Source organism: Pseudophryne corroboree, chromosome 4 (genome assembly GCF_028390025.1).
Source record: "Pseudophryne corroboree isolate aPseCor3 chromosome 4, aPseCor3.hap2, whole genome shotgun sequence".
In the NCBI taxonomy this organism is placed as follows: Eukaryota; Metazoa; Chordata; class Amphibia; order Anura; family Myobatrachidae; genus Pseudophryne; species Pseudophryne corroboree.
Genome location: NC_086447.1, coordinates 685796530 through 685821805, shown reverse-complemented (window position 1 = coordinate 685821805; position 25276 = coordinate 685796530). Strand labels below are relative to the sequence as shown.

General features: G+C 45.5%; 1 protein-coding gene across 2 annotated transcripts in view; it reads left to right on the top strand.

Annotated features, from left to right (window-relative positions):
• ADGB (androglobin) overlaps positions 1-25276 on the top strand; it is a 943967-nt gene that overhangs the window by 309049 nt on the left and 609642 nt on the right. For both annotated transcript variants that reach the window (XM_063917880.1, XM_063917881.1), the window contains one exon: positions 590-729. In XM_063917880.1, coding sequence (XP_063773950.1) covers positions 590-729 — 140 coding nt within the window. The remainder of the gene's footprint in view (positions 1-589; positions 730-25276) is intronic.

The window sequence follows — 25276 nt, the reverse complement described above, 5'->3', positions numbered from 1 at the left end:
TACTCTATACCCAATATTCCAAGTATAGGTAATCATTGGTACTACTGTACAGCATCATCATACGTAGATGAAAGATTCCATGTGTTGCAGCCACAGTAGATTGTTACTCCTACACACTTCTATACTTCTGTACCATGGCATTGTGTAACTCTAGTTCTTATTTTCTGTTTCTAGCATGCCATATTTAATTTGTGAATGCCCCATTTTAATAATACATTTTGCAGATGTTTTAGAAAGACAAATTAAGGCTTTAGTGCAGTTATTTAGGATAAATACTATGTTGCAGCTTCACTTAGCAATGACATTTATATACATACACAAGAACAAGCAACAAAGTCGGAAGCGAAGTACGCAAGTTACTAAATTAGTACAGATTATCAGTGGCTGTCACACATAACGTGTGTGCGTGGTTCCTAATCTGCAATCTTGGTGACTTCTCTTCACTTAAGCCTTCAATAATTTCACTCGACCCACAGCAGGAAAACAATGGGAGTGTTTTGTGTAGGAGAGATGGATAACTTGCTCTGAATCACAGTTTCTATTCCTGCACAGAGATTTCATTACTTCGCTTTTTCTGCTTTATTCTCAGGGGTGCTGGAGGAAAATCGTTGTGGATGATACTCTACCATTTAGCAAAGATGACAAGTTGCTACTTCCAGCAACAACATGTGAAGCTGAATTGTGGCCGATGTTATTGTCCAAGGCTATCATAAAGCTTGCAAGTGTAGAGTATGTTCCATTTTATTATCTTTTTGCAATTGTTCTAAAAAATCATAAATTTATAGAAAAATAATTTTTTTGCTGGTTATAGTTATGTACAAAAGGAGCATATGTTGCATGTTACAGGAGTCTGGCACCTTTATACAAATTTGTACAGAGGCGTAAATTCAGACCAGGCACTCGGAGACAAAATAGATGTTAGTGCCCCCAGCCAGCCCATCCCCTTCTGTCTCAACAGCCCCCCAGTGTCTCCCCAGCCAGCCCCCTTTCTGTCTCCCTAGCCAGCTTCCTTGTTGTCTCCCCAGCCAGCCCCCTTTCTGTCTCCCCAGCCAGCCTCCTTGTTGTCTCCCCAGCCAACCCCCTTTCTGACTCGCCAGCCAGCCCCCTTTCTGTCTCCCCAGCCAGCTTCCTTGTTGTCTCCCCAGCCAACCCCCTTTCTGTCTCGCCAGCCAGCCCCCTTTCTGTCTCCCCAGCCAGCTTCCTTGTTGTCTCCCCAGCCAGACCCCTTTCTGTCTCTCCAGCCAGCCCCCTTTCTGTCTCCCCAGTGAGTCCTGTTTCTGTCTCCCCAGCCAGCCCCCTTTCTGTCTCCCCAGCCAGCCCCCTTTCTCTCTCCCCATCCAAACCCCTTTCTGTATCCCCAGCCAGCCCTCTTCCTCTTTCCCCAACCAGCCCCCTTTCTGTCTCCCCAGCCAGTCCCCTTTCTGTCTCCACAGCCAGCCCCCTTTCTGTCTCCCCAGCCAGCCCTTTTTCTGTCTCTCCAGCCATCCCCCTTTCTGTCTCCACAGCCAGCCCCTTTCCTGTCTCCCCAGCCAGCCCCCTTTCTGTCTCCCCAGCCAGCCCCTTTTTGTCTCCCCAGCCATCCCCCTTTCTGTCTCCACAGCCAGCCCTCTTTCTCTCTCCCCAGCCAGCCCCCTTTCTGTCTACCCAGAGAGTCCTGTTTCTGTCTCCCCAGCAGGTCCTGTTTTTGTTAACCCAGTCAGCCTCCTTTCTCTCTCCCGAACCAGCCCTCTTTCTCTCTCCCCAGCCAGACCCCTTTCTCTCTCCCCCGCCAGCACCCTTTCTGTCTCCCCAGCCAGCACCCTTTCTGTCTCCCCAGCCAGCACCCTTCTGTCACCCCCAACAGCACGCTATCTCCCTAGACAGAACCTTCTGTCTCTCCAGCCAGCACCCTTTCTCTCTTCCCCACCAGCACCCTTTCTATCTAATGAGCCATCACCCTTCTATCACCCCAGACAGTACCCTACTATCTCCCTAGACAGCACCTTCTGTCTCTTCAGCCAGCCCTCATTCTGTCTCCCCAACCAGCACCCTTCTGTCTCTCCTCCGTCTCTGTCAGCGGTGTGGCTGGCTCTTCTGTTAGCAGTGCAGTACGTGTGGCGTCGTGGCGTCACACATGTTGTGTCACAGTAAACATAAAAACAAAAAAACTTTATTGTAGCAGTGTCTGCCCGGCCTTGCACCCTGGTCCACGATATAACTGCTGCCAGTTCCTGCTCCACTGCATTGATCAGCAAGGAGCAGACAGCGGTTATAGATTTACCTGATTTCTGGCCGCCCAGAGGCAAATGCTTTCATTGCCCACGGGAGTTCCGCCACTTACTTTGTAGCCCTCAAGCAACTTGTACTAATTACGTTAGTTTATCTGTCATGCTGCATTCTGAGGCTTTCACAAATATTTTTTTATATATAATATAATCAGTTTCTACTTTGCTCGTTTTTGTTGTGCGCATTTATAACTTACACAAGAAGACTATTCCAGCGCTCCACTGGTGGGTATATAGTATGGGGTTAGATATAAGTTAATTACACAAACTACTTCCCTAGTCTGTTGAGAGGTTTACTTTCAACTTCTTGTAGTTATTGGTGGAAAAATCTTCTCACAATACACGACTTCAGTCCACCAAGGAGAGGACTCTCAACGATGTACATAAGGAGAAAACAGAGTACCGCATAGTATAAAATCTTTAAGGTGATTCTACCAATATGTATATGTAATTGGTTTTTGAAGAATCAAAATTATCTATGCAATAGTGATTCCTTATCAATATTAAGGGTTCACCACTTGTGTGAAAACCCAAATGAGTGCTCACTTTTTTCTTACATGAGAATGGGGAAATAACACACATGGGAATCACTATCCCATAGATAATTTGGATACTTAAAAAAACAATTACCTATACAAATTGGTAGAATCACCTAAAAGATTTTATACTATGCGGAACTCTTTTTTCTCCTTATGTACATCGTTGAGAGTCCTCACTTTGGTGGATTGAAGTCATGTATTGTGAGAAGATTTTTCTACCAATAACTACATGATGTTGAAAGTAAACCTCTCAACAGACAAGGGAAGTATTTTGTGTAATTAACGTATATCTAACCCCATACTATATACCCACCAGTGGAGCGCTGGAATATTCTTTTGTGCATAAATACGTTTATATTCCAGGTAGTTGATAGCATCTGGTATATTTCAGCTGCTCCTCTCTTGTGCACCAGAGGTACAATATATTTCCTCCATTTACAGCTTACAACCAGTGATTTTTACTAAATCATATAAACAGTAGCCACAGTGGATATTTACTAGTGGCGATTTGGAAAAAACATGGGTTGTAGCAAAAGTTTACTCTATATATACCAATCCAGCAGGAGATAAAACAAAGTATGTATTTCAATAAGCATGTTATTTATTAAACACTCAATGAATGCACACTAACATTCCAGTCTCTATCCTGGCAAACACCTCAAGTTTGAAAATAATCTAGGAAATAAATTCCTTATTTTGATGATCTTCTCCCCAGGTGTCAGCAAAGATGCTGGTGGAGGACATATCCCTTCTCAGGCATTCTAAATGCTTCAAGTTCTAAGCTCTCAAATTGTATGTTATGTGGATGACACACAGAGAAGGGACAATCCAAATTTTTACCTTCAGGCGAAACATTATAGCATACCTCCCAACATGACCCTCTCCAGGAGGGACAGAATGTTCTGCCCCTGGACTTCCCTCTTAATGTATGATTGGCATCACCTGTGATGAAACACCTTTCTTATTCATTAACCTGTTCAAAACAGGTGATGGCAATCATAAATGAAGAGAAAAGTCCAGAAGCAGATCATTCTGTCCCTCTCGGAGAGGTAATGTTGGGAGGTATGATTATAGCTCAAGACAGTGAATCGATATGTGGGGAACAGAACCTCTTAAAGTCAGAGGCGGTCGCGGGGGGCGGGCAACTTTCCGTTTCCAGGGAGGAAATGGAACGTTGCGGGGGCGGAGCGATGCAAACGGTGGGTGGTGCGGTGCGAAAGGGGCATGTCGGGGGTGTGATTGCGGCTGCTGCGTGATGTCATACGCAGCCACCACGATGGGTAAGATTGTCCCGGGTCTCCTGCGGCTGCAAAAGACTGTAAAAAGGTTTTTTTTGAGAAATTCTATGGTGCGCCTATTTCAGAACCTCTGCCGCCTCCTACTTTTAACTAGAGATGTGCACTTGAAATTTTTCGGGTTTTGTGTTTTGGTTTTGGGTTCGGTTCCGTGGCCGTGTTTTGGGTTCGACCGCGTTTTGGCAAAACCTCACCGAATTTTTTTTGTCGGATTCGGGTGTGTTTTGGATTCGGGTGTTTTTTTCAAAAAACACTAAAAAACAGCTTAAATCATAGAATTTGGGGGTCATTTTGATCCCAAAGTATTATTAACCTCAAAAACCATAATTTCCACTCATTTTCAGTCTATTCTGAATACCTCACACCTCACAATATTATTTTTAGTCCTAAAATTTGCACCGAGGTCGCTGGATGACTAAGCTAACGGACCCTAGTGGCCGACACAAACACCGGGCCCATCTAGGAGTGGCACTGCAGTGTCACGCAGGATGGCCCTTCCAAAAAACACTCCCCAAACAGCACATGACGCAAAGAAAAAAAGAGGCGCAATGAGGTAGCTGTGTGAGTAAGATAAGCGACCCTAGTGGCCGACACAAACACCGGGCCCATCTAGGAGTGGCACTGCAGTGTCACGCAGGATGGCCCTTCCAAAAAACACTCCCCAAACAGCACATGACGCAAAGAAAAAAAGAGGCGCAATGAGGTAGCTGTGTGAGTAAGATAAGCGACCCTAGTGGCCGACACAAACACCTGGCCCATCTAGGAGTGGCACTGCAGTGTCACGCAGGATGGCCCTTCCAAAAAACACTCCCCAAACAGCACATGACGCAAAGAAAAAAAGAGGCGCAATGAGGTAGCTGTGTGAGTAAGATAAGCGACCCTAGTGGCCGACACAAACACCTGGCCCATCTAGGAGTGGCACTGCAGTGTCACGCAGGATGGCCCTTCCAAAAAACACTCCCCAAACAGCACATGACGCAAAGAAAAAAAGAGGCGCAATGAGGTAGCTGTGTGAGTAAGATAAGCGACCCTAGTGGCCGACACAAACACCTGGCCCATCTAGGAGTGGCACTGCAGTGTCACGCAGGATGGCCCTTCCAAAAAACACTCCCCAAACAGCACATGACGCAAAGAAAAATTAAAGAAAAAAGAGGTGCAAGATGGAATTGTCCTTGGGCCCTCCCACCCACCCTTATGTTGTATAAACAGGACATGCACACTTTAACCAACCCATCATTTCAGTGACAGGGTCTGCCACACGACTGTGACTGAAATGACGGGTTGGTTTGGACCCCCACCAAAAAAGAAGCAATTAATCTCTCCTTGCACAAACTGGCTCTACAGAGGCAAGATGTCCACCTCATCATCATCCTCCGATATATCACCGTGTACATCCCCCTCCTCACAGATTATCAATTCGTCCCCACTGGAATCCACCATCTCAGCTCCCTGTGTACTTTGTGGAGGCAATTGCTGCTGGTCAATGTCTCCACGGAGGAATTGATTATAATTCATTTTAATGAACATCATCTTCTCCACATTTTCTGGAAGTAACCTCGTACGCCGATTGCTGACAAGGTGAGCGGCGGCACTAAACACTCTTTCGGAGTACACACTTGTGGGAGGGCAACTTAGGTAGAATAATGCCAGTTTGTGCAAGGGCCTCCAAATTGCCTCTTTTTCCTGCCAGTATAAGTACGGACTGTGTGACGTGCCTACTTGGATGCGGTCACTCATATAATCCTCCACCATTCTTTCAATGGGGAGAGAATCATATGCAGTGACAGTAGACGACATGTCCGTAATCGTTGACAGGTCCTTCAGTCCGGACCAGATGTCAGCATCAGCAGTCGCTCCAGACTGCCCTGCATCACCGCCAGCGGGTGGGCTCGGAATTCTGAGCCTTTTCCTCGCACCCCCAGTTGCGGGAGAATGTGAAGGAGGAGATGTTGACAGGTCGCGTTCCGCTTGACTTGACAATTTTCTCACCAGCAGGTCTTTGAACCCCAGCAGACTTGTGTCTGCCGGAAAGAGAGATCCAAGGTAGGTTTTAAATCTAGGATCGAGCACGGTGGCCAAAATGTAGTGCTCTGATTTCAACAGATTGACCACCCGTGAATCCTTGTTAAGCGAATTAAGGGCTCCATCCACAAGTCCCACATGCCTAGCGGAATCGCTCCGTGTTAGCTCCTCCTTCAATGTCTCCAGCTTCTTCTGCAAAAGCCTGATGAGGGGAATGACCTGACTCAGGCTGGCAGTGTCTGAACTGACTTCACGTGTGGCAAGTTCAAAGGGCAGCAGAACCTTGCACAACGTTGAAATCATTCTCCACTGCGCTTGAGACAGGTGCATTCCACCTCCTATATCGTGCTGAATTGTATAGGCTTGAATGGCCTTTTGCTGCTCCTCCAACCTCTGAAGCATATATAGGGTTGAATTCCACCTCGTTACCACTTCTTGCTTCAGATGATGGCAGGGCAGGTTCAGGCGTTTTTGGTGTTGCTCCAGTCTTCTGTACGTGGTGCCTGTACGCCGAAAGTGTCCCGCAATTCTTCTGGCCACCGACAGCATCTATTGCACGCCCCTGTCGTTTTTAAAAAAATTCTGCACCACCAAATTCAAGGTATGTGCAAAACATGGGACGTGCTGGAATTTGCCCAGATTTAATGCGCACACAATATTGCTGGCGTTGTCCGATGCCACAAATCCACAGGAGAGTCCAATTGGGGTAAGCCATTCCGCGATGATCTTCCTCAGTTGCCGTAAGAGGTTTTCAGCTGTGTGCGTATTCTGGAAACCGGTGATACAAAGCGTAGCCTGCCTAGGAAAGAGTTGGCGTTTGCGAGATGCTGCTACTGGTGCCGCCGCTGCTGTTCTTGCGGCGGGAGTCCATACATCTACCCAGTGGGCTGTCACAGTCATATAGTCCTGAGCCTGCCCTGCTCCACTTGTCCACATGTCCGTGGTTAAGTGGACATTGGGTACAACTGCATTTTTTAGGACACTGGTGACTCTTTTTCTGAGGTCTGTGTACATTTTCGGTATCGCCTGCCTAGAGAAATGGAACCTAGATGGTATTTGGTACCGGGGACACAGTACCTCCAACAAGTCTCTAGTTGGCTCTGCAGTAATGATGGATACCGGAACCACGTTTCTCACCACCCAGGATGCCAAGGCCTCAGTTATCCGCTTTGCAGCAGGATGACTGCTGTGATATTTCATCTTCCTCGCAAAGGACTGTTGGACAGTCAATTGCTTGGTGGAAGTAGTAAAAGTGGTTTTACGATTTCCCCTCTGGGATGACCATCGACTCCCAGCAGCAACAACAGCAGCGCCAGCAGCAGTAGGCGTTACACGCAAGGATGCATCGGAGGAATCCCAGGCAGGAGAGGACTCGACAGAATTGCCAGTGACATGGACTGCAGGACTATTGGCATTCCTGGGGAAGGAGGAAATTGACACTGAGGGAGTTGGTGGGGTGGTTTGCGTGAGCTTGGTTACAAGAGGAAGGGATTTACTGGTCAGTGGACTGCTTCCGCTGTCGCCCAAAGTTTTTGAACTTGTCACTGACTTATTATGAATGCGCTGCAGGTGACGTATAAGGGAGGATGTTCCGAGGTGGTTAACGTCCTTACCCCTACTTATTACAGCTTGACAAAGGCAACACACGGCTTGACAAATGTCCGCATTTCTGTTGAAATACTTCCACACCGAAGAGCTGATTTTTTTGGTATTTTCACCAGGCATGTCAACGGCCATATTCCTCCCACGGACAACAGGTGTCTCCCCGGGTGCCTGACTTAAACAAACCACCTCACCATCAGAATCCTCCTTGTCAATTTCCTTCCCAGCGCCAGCAACACCCATATCCTCCTCATCCTGGTGTACTTCAACACTGACATCTTCAATCTGACTATCAGGAACTGGACTGCGGGTGCTCCTTCCAGCACTTGCAGGGGGCGTGCAAATGGTGGAAGGCGCATGCTCTTCACGTCCAGTGTTGGGAAGGTCAGGCATCGCAACCGACACAATTGGACTCTCCTTGTGGATTTGGGATTTCGAAGAACGCACAGTTCTTTGCGGTGCTTTTGCCAGCTTGAGTCTTTTCATTTTTCTAGCAAGAGGCTGAGTGCTTCCATCCTCATGTGAAGCTGAACCACTAGCCATGAACATAGGCCAGGGCCTCAGCCGTTCCTTGCCACTCCGTGTGGTAAATGGCATATTGGCAAGTTTACGCTTCTCCGACGACAATTTTATTTTAGATTTTGGAGTCCTTTTTTTACTGATATTTGGTGTTTTGGATTTTACATGCTCTGTACTATGACATTGGGCATCGGCCTTGGCAGACGACGTTGCTGGCATTTCATCGTCTCGGCCATGACTAGTGGCAGCAGCTTCAGCACGAGGTGGAAGTGGATCTTGATCTTTCCCTAATTTTGGAACCTCAAAATTTTTGTTCTCCATATTTTAATAGGCACAACTAAAAGGCACCTCAGGTAAACAATGGAGATGGATGGATACTAGTATACTTATGGATGGACGAGCGACTGCCGACACAGAGGTAGCTACAGCCGTGGACTACCGTACTGTGTCTGCTGCTAATATAGACTGGATGATAATGAGATGAAATCAATATATATATAATATCACTAGTACTGCAGCCGGACAGGTATATAATATATATTTATTATGTAATGACTGATGACGGACCTGCTGGACACTGTCAGCTCAGCAGCACCGCAGACTGCTACAGTAAGCTACTATAGTAGTATGTATAAAGAAGAAAGAAAAAAAAAAAACACGGGTAGGTGGTATACAATTATGGATGGACCAGCGACTGCCGACACAGAGGTAGCTACAGCCGTGGACTACCGTACTGTGTCTGCTGCTAATATAGACTGGATGATAAGGAGATGAAATCAATATATATATATATATATATAATATCACTAGTACTGCAGCCGGACAGGTATATAATATATATTTATTATGTAATGACTGATGACGGACCTGCTGGACACTGTCAGCTCAGCAGCACCACAGACTGCTACAGTAAGCTACTATAGTAGTATGTATAAAGAAGAAAGAAAAAAAAAAACCACGGGTAGGTGGTATACAATTATGGATGGACCAGCGACTGCCGACACAGAGGTAGCTACAGCCGTGGACTACCGTACTGTGTCTGCTGCTAATATAGACTGGATGATAATGAGATGAAATCAATATATATATATATATATATATATATATATATATATATATAATATCACTAGTACTGCAGCCGGACAGGTATATAATATATATTTATTATGTAATGACTGATGACGGACCTGCTGGACACTGTCAGCTCAGCAGCACCGCAGACTGCTACAGTAAGCTACTATAGTAGTATGTATAAAGAAGAAGAAAGAAAAAAAAAAAACCGGGTAGGTGGTATACAATATTATATATATATTATATACAATTATATATATATATTATATATATTAAACTGGTGGTGATTATTAAACTGGTGGTCAGGTCACTGGTCACACTATCAGCAACTTGCAAGTAGTACTCCTAAGCAGACAATCACAATATATATTATACTGGTGGTCAGTGTGGTCACAATGGCAGTGTGGCACTCTGGCAGCAAGTCCTGCTCTCAGACTCTAACTGCTCCCCACTGTCAGTGTCTCCCCCACAAGTCAGATATACATTATACAGTCACACTATCTATCTATCTATCACTTCAGCAAGTAGTAGTACTCCTCCTAAAGTACTCCTCCTAATGCTCCCCAAAATTACTACTGTGTCTCTCTCTACTCTAGTCTCACTCTCTTCTCTATAAACGGAGAGGACGCCAGCCACGTCCTCTCCCTATGAATCTCAATGCACGTGTGAAAATGGCGGCGACGCGCGGCTCCTTATATAGAATCCGAGTCTCGCGATAGAATCCGAGCCTCGCGAGAATCCGACAGGGGGATGATGACGTTCGGGCGCGCTCGGGTTAACCGAGCAAGGCGGGAAGATCCGAGTCGCTCGGCCCCGTGTAAAAAAAACTGAAGTTCGGGCGGGTTCGGATTCCGAGGAACCGAACCCGCTCATCTCTACTTTTAACCCGGATCTATCCCAAAAAGATCCAATACAAAATAGAAAAAAAGTGCTAAATGTGGAAAAGAGGGTTGGCGCTGAGGGTAAATGGGGATTTGATACTTATCTAAACCACGTAGATTCTCATGAGTTTTCTTTCTTCCCCTTTAATTTTCTTGTTTGCGTTCTTCCAGTATATTTATCCGTACATGAAACAAGAGTTAAATACCTGAGGTTATGCACTGGTTCGTGCTGTGTATAAACTGCTCTAGTGACACGCATCTGAATTTCTTTACAGGATAACCAACTTCTCATAATAACATGGCTTTCCTTAAAACAGGTGCATACCTTTACTTACACAGAAAAAGGTAAAGATAAACTTATCAAGGTATCTTTAGCATAAAGGTAAAGCTGTCCTTATTCTAACCACAGGATTATAATATAGACGATGTAAGACAGATGTTCCTCAAAGTGCATACCTAACTTACGCTAGGTTAGTGCTGTTTCCTCACATAAAGGTATCTTTTTTCTCTCTAAATGTGGTGGTTCGTACCGATACTCACAGACGTTCTCATATGTTGCAATCGCATAAAGGTATCTTTATCTTCTCCCAATTATGCAAATCATGTGTGAAGGTAATAACAATTTTTTATTAAAAAATTACAAAAAAAAATAAAAATTTCTCTGACGTCCTAGTGGATGCTGGGGACTCCGAAAGGACCATGGGGAAAAGCGGCTCCGCAGGAGACTGGGCACAAAAGTAAAAGCTTTAGGACTACCTGGTGTGCACTGGCTCCTCCCCCTATGACCCTCCTCCAAGCCTCAGTTAGATTTTTGTGCCCGAACGAGAAGGGTGCTCACTAGGTGGCTCTCCTGAGCTGCTTAGTAAAAAGTTTAAGTATAGGTTTTTTATTTTCAGTGAATCCTGCTGGCAACAGGTTCACTGCACCGAGGGACTAAGGGGAGAAGAAGCGAACTCACCTGCGTGCAGAGTGGATTGGGCTTCTTAGGCTACTGGACATTAGCTCCAGAGGGACGATCACAGGCCCAGCCATGGATGGGTCCCAGAGCCGCGCCGCCGGCCCCCTTACAGAGCCAGAAGACTGAAGAGGTCCGGAAAATCGGCGGCAGAAGACGTCCTGTCTTCAATAAGGTAGCGCACAGCACCGCAGCTGTGCGCCATTGCTCTCAGCACACTTCACACTCCGGTCACTGAGGGTGCAGGGCGCTGGGGGGGGGGCGCCCTGAGACGCAATAAAAACACCTTATATGGCAAAAAATACATCACATATAGCTCCTGGGCTATATGGATGCATTTAACCCCTGCCTATTTTTCCTTAAAAAAGCGGGAGAAAGGCCGCCGAGAAGGGGGCGGAGCCTATCTCCTCAGCACACTGGCGCCATTTTTCCTCACAGCTCCGTTGGAGGGAAGCTCCCTGACTCTCCCCTGCAGTCCTGCACTACAGAAACAGGGTAAAACAAGAGAGGGGGGGCACTAATTTGGCAGATAAATCTATACAGCAGCTATATAAGGGAAAAACACTTATATAAGGTTATCCCTGTATATATATAGCGCTCTGGTGTGTGCTGGCAAACTCTCCCTCTGTCTCCCCAAAGGGCTAGTGGGGTCCTGTCCTCTATCAGAGCATTCCCTGTGTGTGTGCTGTGTGTCGGTACGTTGTGTCGACATGTATGAGGAGGAAAATGGTATGGAGGCGGAGCAATTGCCTGTAATAGTGATGTCACCCCCTAGGGAGTCGACACCTGACTGGATGGTCTTATGGAAGGAATTACGTGATAGTGTCAGCACTTTACAAAAGACTGTTGATGACATGAGACAGCCGGCAAATCAGTTATTACCTGTACAGGCGTCTCAAACACCGTCAGGGGCTCTAAAGCGCCCGTTACCTCAGATGGTCGACACAGACCCAGACACGGACACTGACTCCAGTGTCGACGGCGAGGAAACAAACGTATTTTCCAGTAGGGCCACACGTTACATGATCACGGCAATGAAGGAGGTTTTGAACATTTCTGATACTACAAGTACCACAAAAAAGGGTATTATGTGGGGTGTGAAAAAACTACCCGTAGTTTTTCCTGAATCAGATGAATTAAATGAGGTGTGTGATGAAGCGTGGGTTTCCCCCGATAAAAAACTGCTAATTTCTAAAAAATTATTGGCAGAGGTTAGGGCGCGTTGGGAAACACCCCCTAGGGTAGATAAGGCGCTCACACGCTTATCAAAACAAGTGGCGTTACCGTCTCCTGATACGGTTGCCCTCAAGGAACCAGCTGATAGGAAGCTGGAAAATATCCTAAAAAGTATATACACACATACTGGTATTATACTGAGACCAGCAATCGCCTCAGCCTGGATGTGCAGTGCTGGGGTGGCTTGGTCGGATTCCCTGACTGAAAATATTGATACCCTGGACAGGGACAGTATATTATTGACTATAGAGCATTTAAAGGATGCATTTCTATATATGCGAGATGCACAGAGGGATATTTGCACTCTGGCATCAAGAGTAAGTGCGCTGTCCATTTCTGCCAGAAGAGGGTTATGGACGCGACAGTGGTCAGGTGATGCGGATTCCAAACGGCATATGGAAGTATTGCCGTATAAAGGGGAGGAGTTATTTGGGGTCGGTCTATCGGACCTGGTGGCCACGGCAACGGCTGGGAAATCCACCTTTTTACCCCAGGTCACCTCTCAGCAGAAAAAGACACCGTCTTTTCAGGCTCAGTCCTTTCGTCCCCATAAGGGCAAGCGGGCAAAAGGCCACTCATATCTGCCCCGGGGCAGAGGAAGGGGAAAAAGACTGCAGCAGGCAGCCTCTTCCCAGGAACAGAAGCCCTCCCCCGCTTCTGCCAAGTCCTCAGCATGACGCTGGGGCCTTACAAGCGGACTCAGGCACGGTGGGGGCCCGTCTCAAGATTTTCAGCGCGCAGTGGGCTCACTCGCAAGTGGACCCCTGGATCCTGCAGGTAGTATCTCAGGGGTACAAATTGGAATTCGAGACGTCTCCCCCTCGCCGGTTCCTGAAGTCTGCTTTACCAACGTCTCCCTCCGACAGGGAGGCGGTATTGGAAGCCATTCACAAGCTGTATTCCCAGCAGGTGATAATCAAGGTACCCCTCCTACAACAGGGAAAGGGGTATTATTCCACGCTGTTTGTGGTACCGAAGCCGGACGGCTCGGTGAGACCTATTTTAAATCTGAAATCCTTGAACACTTACATACAAAGGTTCAAATTCAAGATGGAGTCACTCAGAGCAGTGATAGCGAACCTGGAAGAAGGGGACTATATGGTGTCTCTGGACATCAAGGATGCTTACCTCCATGTCCCAATTTGCCCTTCTCACCAAGGGTACCTCAGGTTTGTGGTACAGAACTGTCACTATCAGTTTCAGACGCTGCTGTTTGGATTGTCCACGGCACCCCGGGTCTTTACCAAGGTAATGGCCGAAATGATGATTCTTCTTCGAAGAAAAGGCGTCTTAATTATCCCTTACTTGGACGATCTCCTGATAAGGGCAAGGTCCAGAGAACAGTTAGAGGTCGGAGTAGCACTATCTCAAGTAGTACTACGACAGCACGGGTGGATTCTAAATATTCCAAAATCGCAGCTGATTCCGACGACACGTCTGCTGTTCCTAGGGATGATTCTGGACACAGTCCAGAAAAAGGTGTTTCTCCCGGAGGAGAAAGCCAGGGAGTTATCCGACCTAGTCAGGAACCTCCTAAAACCAGGCCAAGTGTCAGTGCATCAATGCACAAGGGTCCTGGGAAAAATGGTGGCTTCTTACGAAGCGATTCCATTCGGCAGATTCCACGCAAGAACTTTTCAGTGGGATCTGCTGGACAAATGGTCCGGATCGCATCTTCAAATGCATCAGCGGATAACCCTGTCTCCAAGGACAAGGGTGTCTCTCCTGTGGTGGTTACAGAGTGCTCATCTTCTAGAGGGCCGCAGATTCGGCATTCAGGACTGGGTCCTGGTGACCACGGATGCCAGCCTGAGAGGCTGGGGAGCAGTCACACAGGGAAGAAATTTCCAGGGCTTGTGGTCAAGCATGGAAACGTCACTTCACATAAATATCCTGGAACTAAGGGCCATTTACAATGCCCTAAGTCAGGCAAGGCCTCTGCTTCAGGGTCAGCCGGTGTTGATCCAGTCGGACAACATCACGGCAGTCGCCCACGTAAACAGACAGGGCGGCACAAGAAGCAGGAGGGCAATGACGGAAGTTGCAAGGATTCTTCGCTGGGCGGAAAATCATGTGATAGCACTGTCAGCAGTGTTCATTCCGGGAGTGGACAACTGGGAAGCAGACTTCCTCAGCAGACACGACCTCCACCCGGGGGAGTGGGGACTTCACCCAGAAGTCTTCCACATGATTGTGAACCGTTGGGAAAAACCAAAGGTGGACATGATGGCGTCCCGCCTCAACAAAAAACTGGACAGATATTGCGCCAGGTCAAGGGACCCTCAGGCAATAGCTGTGGACGCTCTGGTAACACCGTGGGTGTACCAGTCAGTGTATGTGTTCCCTCCTCTGCCTCTCATACCCAAGGTACTGAGAATCATAAGAAGGAGAGGAGTAAGGACTATACTCGTAGCTCCGGATTGGCCAAGAAGGACTTGGTACCCGGAACTTCAAGAGATGCTCACGGAGGACCCGTGGCCTCTACCTCTAAGAAAGGACCTGCTCCAGCAGGGACCCTGTCTGTTCCAAGACTTACCGCGGCTGCGTTTGACGGCATGGCGGTTGAACGCCGGATCCTGAAGGAAAAAGGCATTCCGGATGAAGTCATCCCTACCCTGATCAAAGCCAGGAAGGATGTAACTGTGCAACATCACCGTATTTGGCGTAAATATGTTGCGTGGTGTGAGGCCAGGAAGGCCCCTACAGAGGAATTTCAACTGGGTCGTTTCCTGCATTTCCTGCAAACAGGACTGTCTATGGGCCTAAAATTAGGCTCCATTAAGGTTCAAATTTCGGCCCTGTCGATATTCTTCCAGAAAGAACTAGCTTCAGTTCCTGAAGTTCAGACGTTTGTCAATGGGGTACTGCATATACAGCCTCCTTTTGTGCCTCCAGTGGCACCTTGGGATCTCAATGTAGTTTTGGGGTTCCTAAAATCACATTGGTTTGAACCACTCACCACTGTGGAATTAAAATATCTCACATGGAAAGTGGTAATGCTGTTAGCCCTGGCTTCAGCCAGGCGTGTCTCAGAATTGGCGGCTTTATCCTATAAAAGCCCTTATCTAATTTTTCATACGGACAGGGCAGAATTGAGGACTCGTCCTCAATTTCTCCCTAAGGTGGTTTCAGCGTTTCACTTAAACCAGCCTATTGTGGTACCTGCGGCTACTAGGGACTTGGAGGATTCCAAGTTGCTGGACGTAGTCAGGGCCCTGAAAATATATGTTTCCAGGACGGCTGGAGTCAGAAAATCTGACTCGCTGTTTATCCTGTATGCACCCAACAAGCTGGGTGCTCCTGCTTCTAAGCAGACTATTGCTCGTTGGATTTGTAGTACAATTCAGCTTGCACATTCTGTGGCAGGCCTGCCACAGCCAAAATCTGTAAAAGCCCATTCCACACGGAAAGTGGGCTCATCTTGGGCGGCTGCCCGAGGGGTCTCGGCTTTACAACTTTGCCGAGCAGCTACTTGGTCAGGGGCAAACACGTTTGCTAAATTCTACAAATTTGATACCCTGGCTGAGGAGGACCTGGAGTTCTCTCATTCGGTGCTGCAGAGTCATCCGCACTCTCCCGCCCGTTTGGGAGCTTTGGTATAATCCCCATGGTCCTTTCGGAGTCCCCAGCATCCACTAGGACGTCAGAGAAAATAAGAATTTACTTACCGATAATTCTATTTCTCATAGTCCGTAGTGGATGCTGGGCGCCCATCCCAAGTGCGGATTGTCTGCAATACTTGTACATAGTTATTGTTACAAAAATCGGGTTATTATTTGTTGTGAGCCATCTTTTCAGAGGCTCCTCTGTTATCATGCTGTTAACTGGGTTCAGATCACAAGTTGTACGGTGTGATTGGTGTGGCTGGTATGAGTCTTACCCGGGATTCAAAATCCTTCCTTATTGTGTACGCTCGTCCGGGCACAGTATCCTAACTGAGGCTTGGAGGAGGGTCATAGGGGGAGGAGCCAGTGCACACCAGGTAGTCCTAAAGCTTTTACTTTTGTGCCCAGTCTCCTGCGGAGCCGCTATTCCCCATGGTCCTTTCGGAGTCCCCAGCATCCACTACGGACTATGAGAAATAGAATTATCGGTAAGTAAATTCTTATTATTGGCTGCGGGAGGCAACCGCCAGTGGAGGGGACCGGTAGGGTCACTATCCAGCGCAATAAGACCGGTAACTGATTCCGCTAAATAATAAAAGGAATGGCCGTCCCTTTCCCCCAAACGTGCGGTGCGAAGTCCAACAGGCAATAGTCCTCTAACCAACGCGTTTCGAGTGGGTCACTCTTTATCAAGGCTGATGGAGGACTGAGGCATTAATGAATTTATAACACTAATCCGGAAATTAAAGTTCTATGACGTCACTTCCGGTTCCGGTGATTACCAGGAAGTGCGCCCACTAATAAAAGTGCTTTTTAGCACATTCTAAAAGAGTCATTGGTGACATGGTGATATTTAGAACGGCCGCCGTGAACAGGATCTCCAATGAAGTTCCTCCAAAATAGTTCTTTATCGGAGCCGCCGCGGCCAGAAGTGATGGTCCGAGGTTTCTGGGTAGTGTAGTTTCCGCCGACCGGAAGTGCCGTTTGTTTACATCGCGGCCGAAGGTCCCAGAATGGGGAGGTTTCTGGGAGTTGTAGTAGAGTTATGGCAATGGTCTCTTGACGGTCACAGTGAAAGGAGGGACTTTAATCCTTCAGATTCACGATATCTTAGTTTTATCTCATCCATAACTAGAATAGGAATAAAAAATTAATAGAGGTAGGATCTGATTGGCTTTCTTTATTACTAGCAGGAGATGAGCAGAAAGAAGGAAGAGGTCTAAACCTGTTATTGGATTTATCAAGGAATAGAGAGAATCCCCAGGTGTGCATTTTCTATTATTCTATAGACAGTTTAAGAAAGGAAGATAGAATAACATGATATCGCCAGAGTGGAATTTATTTAGAGAGCATACTTTCACCAGGATAGATTTTAGTTAAAAAAAGAGACGACCTTTTATATGAACCACTTAAGCTCAAAATCATGGTTAAGTCCTCTTGAACTTAAGGTTTTTAATTCAAATATGGTCCGCAACTCTATTTTCGCCAGTTTGCTTTCCACATTTTTATCCATCCATGTAGCTTTCACAAGTTTCAGACCTAAATTTTTTTTTATATGATTGGTTGAACAGTTATGGTCTGTTTTGAAGTGATTGGATAAATGGTGAGTTTGTAGTCCTTTCTTGATATTCTTGAGATGTTCGGAGATTCTTATTTTCAACGGTCTCGTGGTTCTTCCTATGTAGTATAAACCACATGAGCATTCCACTAAGTAAACAACGTTAGGGGTGGTGCAAGTGATGAGATCCGTAATTCTCATGGATTTATTGTTAATCTTAATTTCTGTATATTTGGAATTGGAATCTTTTATATTTCGACAGGCTATACAGGTCCCGCACCTGTGGAAACCTTTTGTTCTAATCAGGTTTTTGGAAGGCAAAGGAAGAGCACTCTTTACTAAGGTGTCCTTTAGATTTTTAGCTTTCCGATATATAGCCATTCTCAATAAAGGGGACTATACCAAGGAAGTCTATAGACAACTGGCAGACACAACGACCTACAGTAAACTGAAAGGGGATCCCAGTAACAAAATCAAAGAAAAATTTGACAAATTAATACAGGAACATCTAGAGAAAGGAGGAATCACCAAGAGCGAGTTCGACTTTGTCGATATATTAGATCCAAATACTCCGAGTATATATATACTTCCTAAAATTCACAAAAGTCTTACCGATCTGCCTGGAAGACCTATCATCGCCGGAACCAACAGTATAACATCTAACTTATCATCACTCATAGACTCTTTTCTACAACCAGTAGTTATAGAGGGTAAATCATATTTGAAAGACACAGGCGACACTCTCATTAAACTAAAAGCATTCGAATGGACTCAGAACAGTATCCTCGCTTCGGCAGATGTTACATCTCTATATACAAGCATCAGACATACCAAAGGATTAGAAGCCATCACATGGTCCTTGGAAAAATCGGATTATTCCATAGAGAAAAAGAACTTTATCATTGATGCAATAAAATTTATTTTGGAGAACAATTTTTTCTTTTCCAATGGCGACTTCTACATACAACATACAGGGACCGCAATGGGAACAAAATTTGCCCCCAGCTACGCTAACCTATTTATGACCTATTGGGAGGAGACAAACATCTTTAGTGGCGTAGCTTGGGGCTCCCAATTGATGAAATGGCAGAGGTATATAAATGACGCTCTGCTATTGTGGGAAGGGAGTGAAGATTCCCTACTAGATTTTTTCAAATTAATTAATAACAATGAATTCAACATCAACTTCACCTTATCACATAGCAAAGTCCAAATAAACTTCCTAGATTTAACCATTTACATAGAGGATGGTAATGTACAAACGAAGACTTTTCACAAACCCACAGACATAAACACCTATATACCGACCGACAGCCAACATCACAACACCTGGCTAAAAGGGGTACCGAAAAGCCAATTTCTTCGTTTAAAACGCAATTGCAGTAAGAAAGAGATATGTGAGGTTCAAATGCAACAGATGAAGCAAGACTTTATGGAGAAAGGATACAAAGAAGAATCCTTAGATCAAGTAATTAAAGAAATCGAGAAGAAAGAAAGAGACATCATATTACGACCTAAAGAAAAAGAGGAAAAGAACATGGACCATTCCAAATGGGCATTTATTACAAAATATGATGCCCAATACAAACAACTAGAAAGAATATTCCATAAAAACTGGCATCTAATTCAACGCGATCCGGTTTTAAAGAAGATAATTCCTAACAGACCATCATTTATATATCGGAAAGCTAAAAATCTAAAGGACACCTTAGTAAAGAGTGCTCTTCCTTTGCCTTCCAAAAACCTGATTAGAACAAAAGGTTTCCACAGGTGCGGGACCTGTATAGCCTGTCGAAATATAAAAGATTCCAATTCCAAATATACAGAAATTAAGATTAACAATAAATCCATGAGAATTATGGACTTCATCACTTGCACCACCCCTAACGTTGTTTACTTAGTGGAATGCTCATGCGGTTTATCCTACATAGGAAGAACCACGAGACCGTTGAAAATAAGAATCTCCGAACATCTCAGGAATATCAAGAAAGGACTAAAAACTCACCATTTATTTAATCACTTCAAAACAGACCATAACTGTTCAACCAATCATATAAAAAAAAATTAAGGTCTGAAACTTGTGAAAGCTACATGGATGGATAAAAATGTGGAAAGCAAACTGGCGAAAATAGAGATGCGGACCATATTTGAATTAAAAACCTTAAGTTCAAGAGGACTTAACCATGATTTTGAGCTTAAGTGGTTCCTATAAAAGGTTGTCTCTTTTTTTAACTAAAATCTATCCTGGTGAAAGTATGCTCTAAATAAAATCCACTCTGGCGATATTATGTTATTCTATCTTCCTTTCTTAAACTGTCTATAGAATAATAGAAAATGCACACCTGGGGATTCTCTCTATTCCTTGATAAATCCAATAACAGGTTTAGACCTCTTCCTTTTTTCTGCTCATCTCCTGCTAGTAATAAAGAAAGCCAATCAGATCCTACCTCTATTAATTTTTTATTCCTATTCTAGTTATGGATGAGATAAAACTAAGATATCGTAAATCTGAAGGATTAAAGTCCCTCCTTTCACTGTGACCATCAAGAGACCATTGCCATAACTCTACTACAACTCCCAGAAACCTCCCCATTCTGGGACCTTCGGCCGCGATGTAAACAAACGGCACTTCCGGTCGGCGGAAACTACACTACCCAGAAACCTCGGACCATCACTTCTGGCCGCGGCGGCTCCGATAAAGAACTATTTTGGAGGAACTTCATTGGAGATCCTGTTCACGGCGGCCGTTCTAAATATCACCATGTCACCAATGACTCTTTTAGAATGTGCTAAAAAGCACTTTTATTAGTGGGCGCACTTCCTGGTAATCACCGGAACCGGAAGTGACGTCATAGAACTTTAATTTCCTGATCAGTGCTATAAATTCATTAATGCCTCAGTCCTCCATCAGCCTTGATAAAGAGTGACCCACTCGAAACGCGTTGGCTAGAGGACTATTGCCTGTTGGACTTCGCACCGCACGTTTGGGGGAAAGGTACGGCCATTCCTTTTATTATTTAGCGGAATCAGTTACCGGTCTTATTGCGCTGGATAGTGACCCTACCGGTCCCCTCCACTGGCGGTTGCCTCCCGCAGCCAATATATATATATTTTTTTTTGTAATTTTTTTATAACATTTTTTTATTACCTTCACACATGATTTGCATAATTGGGAGAAGATAAAGATACCTTTATGCGATTGCAACATATATGTCTGTGAGTATCGGTACGAACCACCACATTTAGAGAGAAAAAAGATACCTTTATGTGCGGAAACAGCACTAACCTAGCGTAAGTTAGGTACGCACTTTGAGGAACATCTGTCTTACATCGTCTATATTATAATCCTGTGGTTAGAATAAGGACAGCATTACCTTTATGCTAAAGATACCTTGGTAAGTTTATCTTCACCTTTTTCTGTGTAAGCAAAAGTATGCACCTGTTTTAAGGAAAGCCATGTTATTATGAGAAGTTGGTTATCCTGTAAAGAAATTCAGATGCGTGTCACTAGAGCAGTTTATACACAGCACGAAACCAGTGCATAACCTCAGGTATTTAACTCTTGTTTCATGTACGGATAAATATACTGGAAGAACGCAAACAAGAAAATTAAAGGGGAAGAAAGAAAACTCATGAGAATCTACGTGGTTTAGATAAGTATCAAATCCCCATTTACCCTCAGCACCAACCCTCTTTTCCACATTTAGCACTTTTTCTCTCCTGCGGCTGCAGCTTGAATTTTCATAATGAAGCAGAAATTGTGAGGCGATCGCAATTTCTGCTTCATCAAGGTGGGGAGGCGACGGTCAGCATGCTGGGCGGCCATGGCCAGCGATGGGCGGCCCCCAGCATGCGATCCAATGGATAGCAAATTTTGCTGTCCTTACTGAATTAGCCCCTAAGTGCCAATTTTGGCTTTGCGCTTTCCCTTGAACTCCCGGAGCCCAGAACCACTGATTTTGACACTGTTGCGATTTCCACTATGTGCGATTTTGACTACATACAATTTTGACTATACTACAAACTAGATTGTACACAATATAGTCAAAATTGCCTTGCCTGCACAGTCTATTTTTTCTTGCGATACTGACCCCACGGGAGCATGCATTGGTATCGCAAGCTGTGTACACACGGTGCGATATGGGTTAACTTTTCTTACGATTTTGACTATATAGTAAAAATTGACAGCAAACATCACACCGTGTGTATACATCTTAACGAGCCAGGTCTGGCAGATAATTTGCCAGATAATTGTATAGTGCATGCCCAGCTTTACTTTCAGGGATCACAAATAGATACATCTGAATCAGATGATGTTGTCTAACCCCACTCTCCAAATATCACCACTTCCTCTTGCATGGGATGATACATTTGAAAAAAGCAGCATGCTTGTGCATCATTTTCAGCAGTGATTTTATTAATGTACAAAACATATTTAACATGTAAATACAACCCCCAACTGGTGTAAAGTCGGGTTCCCCTACCAGAGTGAAATTTGTTATGTAGATATAAAATTTTCAAACACCATAGAATGGCAATACCAGTTGTACACAGGATCAATCTTGGTTTGGAACTTCAATTGGCAGTATAAGCAGGACATCATAAAGGGGGGTACTCACGGAGCAATCGCTGCTTAAAATCTAAGCAATCTGACTATATTGCTTAGATTTTAAGCATTATCGCTCCATGTGTACCCCCCACAACGATAGCTGCGCATCGCTATTGCTGGTGCTAGATTGGCCTGCAGGCCAATCTAGCAGGTCGTTTATGAAATGAGTGCCCCCCCCCCCCCCCGTCTCCCCCCGCACACTCAGCACACATCGTGCTGTGCTGAGCGGTGGGAGAGATGTGTGCTGAGCGGTTCGCTCAGCACACATCTCTCCCACATCTGCCCGTGAGTACTGGCCTTAAGACTCTGGCACATTGCAACACACATGTGGTATTTGTTTCTTAGAGCCCTGCACAGCTATCTTGATTTCTCTTTTGACTAAACCCATTGTTTTGGAAGAATTGTCATCTGCATGTTGGACCATTGCATATAAGGCCTAATTCAGAGATGGAACAAGCTACGCGGTCGCTCGCAGTGGCAACGTCCATCTGGTCTGCGCACGCGCACTGACCACAGTGCGAGTGCATGACCCTGCACATTGCGGCTACATCCAAGAAGGATGCGCCCGCATCCAAGAAGGATGCGCCTGCAGTGTGATTGGCCATCGGAGGGGCATCGTTGCGCCATTGGGGGGGCAGGATGTACCGAACGGGGGGGTGTCAGGGACATTTTTGGGGCAGCTGCAGTCGCCGCTCCCAAAAAGATTGCGGACGTATCGTAGGGCGTGCTCACACATGCTGGGCAGCCTTGCCCTGTGCTGGGCGGCCCCAAGCATGTACGGAGATGAACACAGATCTTGCTGCATGTGCAGCCATCTGCGTTTGTCTCTGAATAAACCCCATTATCCATACTTTTGTAAATGTTCTGCATAGATTTATGTATTGCTTATTTATTTGTTGGTGATAGGGAAATTATGGTACAGATGTGTCTTCTTACATCTTTGCTCTGTGCACTACAAGTTGGGTTACACATAACGCAGGAGTGTTGTCTCGTTTTTTGAGTTTTTTTCTGTGAAAATGCGTCTTAGATGCAAAGTAATAAAATAGGATACACAAGCAGCTTCTGCTGATTATAATGATACACAGCATGCCTATATTCTGTGTGACATGAAATGTAGACATAGACATCAGTGGAAATGTACTGTTATCATGAAGCATGGTTGAACACTATACCAAACAGGGACTTTTGCACAAGCAGGCTAATTATTCTCCCTTCTGCGTAGCCACAGATGCTGTACTCTTGAACACAACTTTTCATTCTGGCTAGAGAAATAATGACAAGTGCATTATGGGTTAATTCTGCCATTGGCAATGAATTTGAGAAAAACAGACACATGTAAAAGTCAAAAATAATATATAGTCCAAATGACAATAGAGAAATGTTATTAGTTTCTAGCCAATCATTACCGATTTGAAAAATGACAGTTAAGAGCTGATTGGATGGTGCATTATCACCTTGCACTTATCACTGCTGTATCACTTCTCCAGGCTTAATACATCTGCCCCCTTATTTGTGAATAATATTTTGTTTTTGTTTTCTGCTGCGGGGTACACTGGGCTCCACAAGGAAAGACATAGGGGTGTAGAGTAGGATCTTGATCCGAGGCACCAACAGGCTCAAAAGCTTTGACTGTTCCCAGAATGCATAGCGCCGCCTCCTCTATAACCCCGCCTCCCTGCACAGGAGCTCAGTTTTGTAGTTGGTGCCGCAGATAGCAGGCACATAACAGAGGGGCTGCTCTGGGCAGCCCTAAGAAGAGCTTTTTGAGAAGAAAAGTGAAGACTTTAAAGGCTGCAGCAGTGTGTACATGTCTAGTGACATTCACTGCTGCAGCTCCATCTCTCCCCAGCGGCGCTGTACACTCCCGAGCCCTGGTTGCCAGGTAACTACAGCAGGAGGCTCCGGTTTTCTTCTAAAGTCAGGCACACACGATGGGGGCTCTGTGTCACTGCAAGTATCCATTCCATATCTGTGCTGCATTTTTGTGAGCAGTATATATAATATTACAGTGCAGCATTTTGGTGGCCGCGCTTCGGGAGGTGGTGAGTGGGTCCCGCTCGCGGGACCGTAATTTATCGCGATCCGGCGGGGTCAGTGGGAGACGGGACGCGCGCGCTGGCGGTGGACACTGTGGCAGTACAGGCGATCCCGCTAGATCACCAGGGCATGGGTGCAGGTCAGGTTTTCCCTTAAAACCATTTTACTAGTAGCCCACAGTACCCGGTGGTTTTGCCAGCAGGGGGATAAGGCTTAGACCTGGAGCCCCCCCAGCCCCAGGGCATCATTTCCAGCAAATGTTCCCACCCTGGAGCTGCATATCTGTCTCTCCCTCACTCCCTGTCAGTGTTTGGGCGCCATTTCTCTCAGCTACACTGTTCCTGGGACTGCTTGGGCAAATCCTTCTGTGTAAAGCCGCATGGTTGTCAGCGCTGTGACTTTACATGACACTTAAGTATTCTACATGTCAATTAGACAGTGTTACTTAAGAAAGAGTGCATTTAGTCAGGTTCTCTGGTACAAGTACCCTGTGATATACATCCCGTTCTTACTGTGCAGTGTTATATCTATTAACTACATAGCTATATAAGCTGGTCCAGTGCAGTATTATTGTTAGTAATAACCTCTGCATTGTTTACATGTGACCATGGGGGTAATTCCAAGTTGATCGCAGCAGAAATTTTGTTAGCAGTTGGGCAAAACCATGTGCACTGCAGGGGAGGCAGATATAACTGTGCAGATAGAGTTAGATTTGGGTGGGTTATTTTGTTTCTGTGCAGGGTAAATACTGGCAGCTTTATTTTTACACCTCAAATTAGGTTGCAGATTGAACACACCACACCCAAATCTAACTCTCTCTGCACATGTTAAATCTGCCTCCCCTGCAGTGCACATGGTTTTGCCCAACTGCTAACAAAATTTCTGCTGCGATCAACTTGGAATTACCCCCAATATGTGTGTGCATTAGCTTACTGAGTGGTTTCCATTCCGTGTCTCTCACTCAACTTGCTATCCCTATATTCTATAACTTGAGGGGGCTTGGTGCGTCAGGTTTTATAATTATATAGGATTTTCACAAGATATACTCTATTACGTATTTTTCTCTGTGATTTTACCATATCT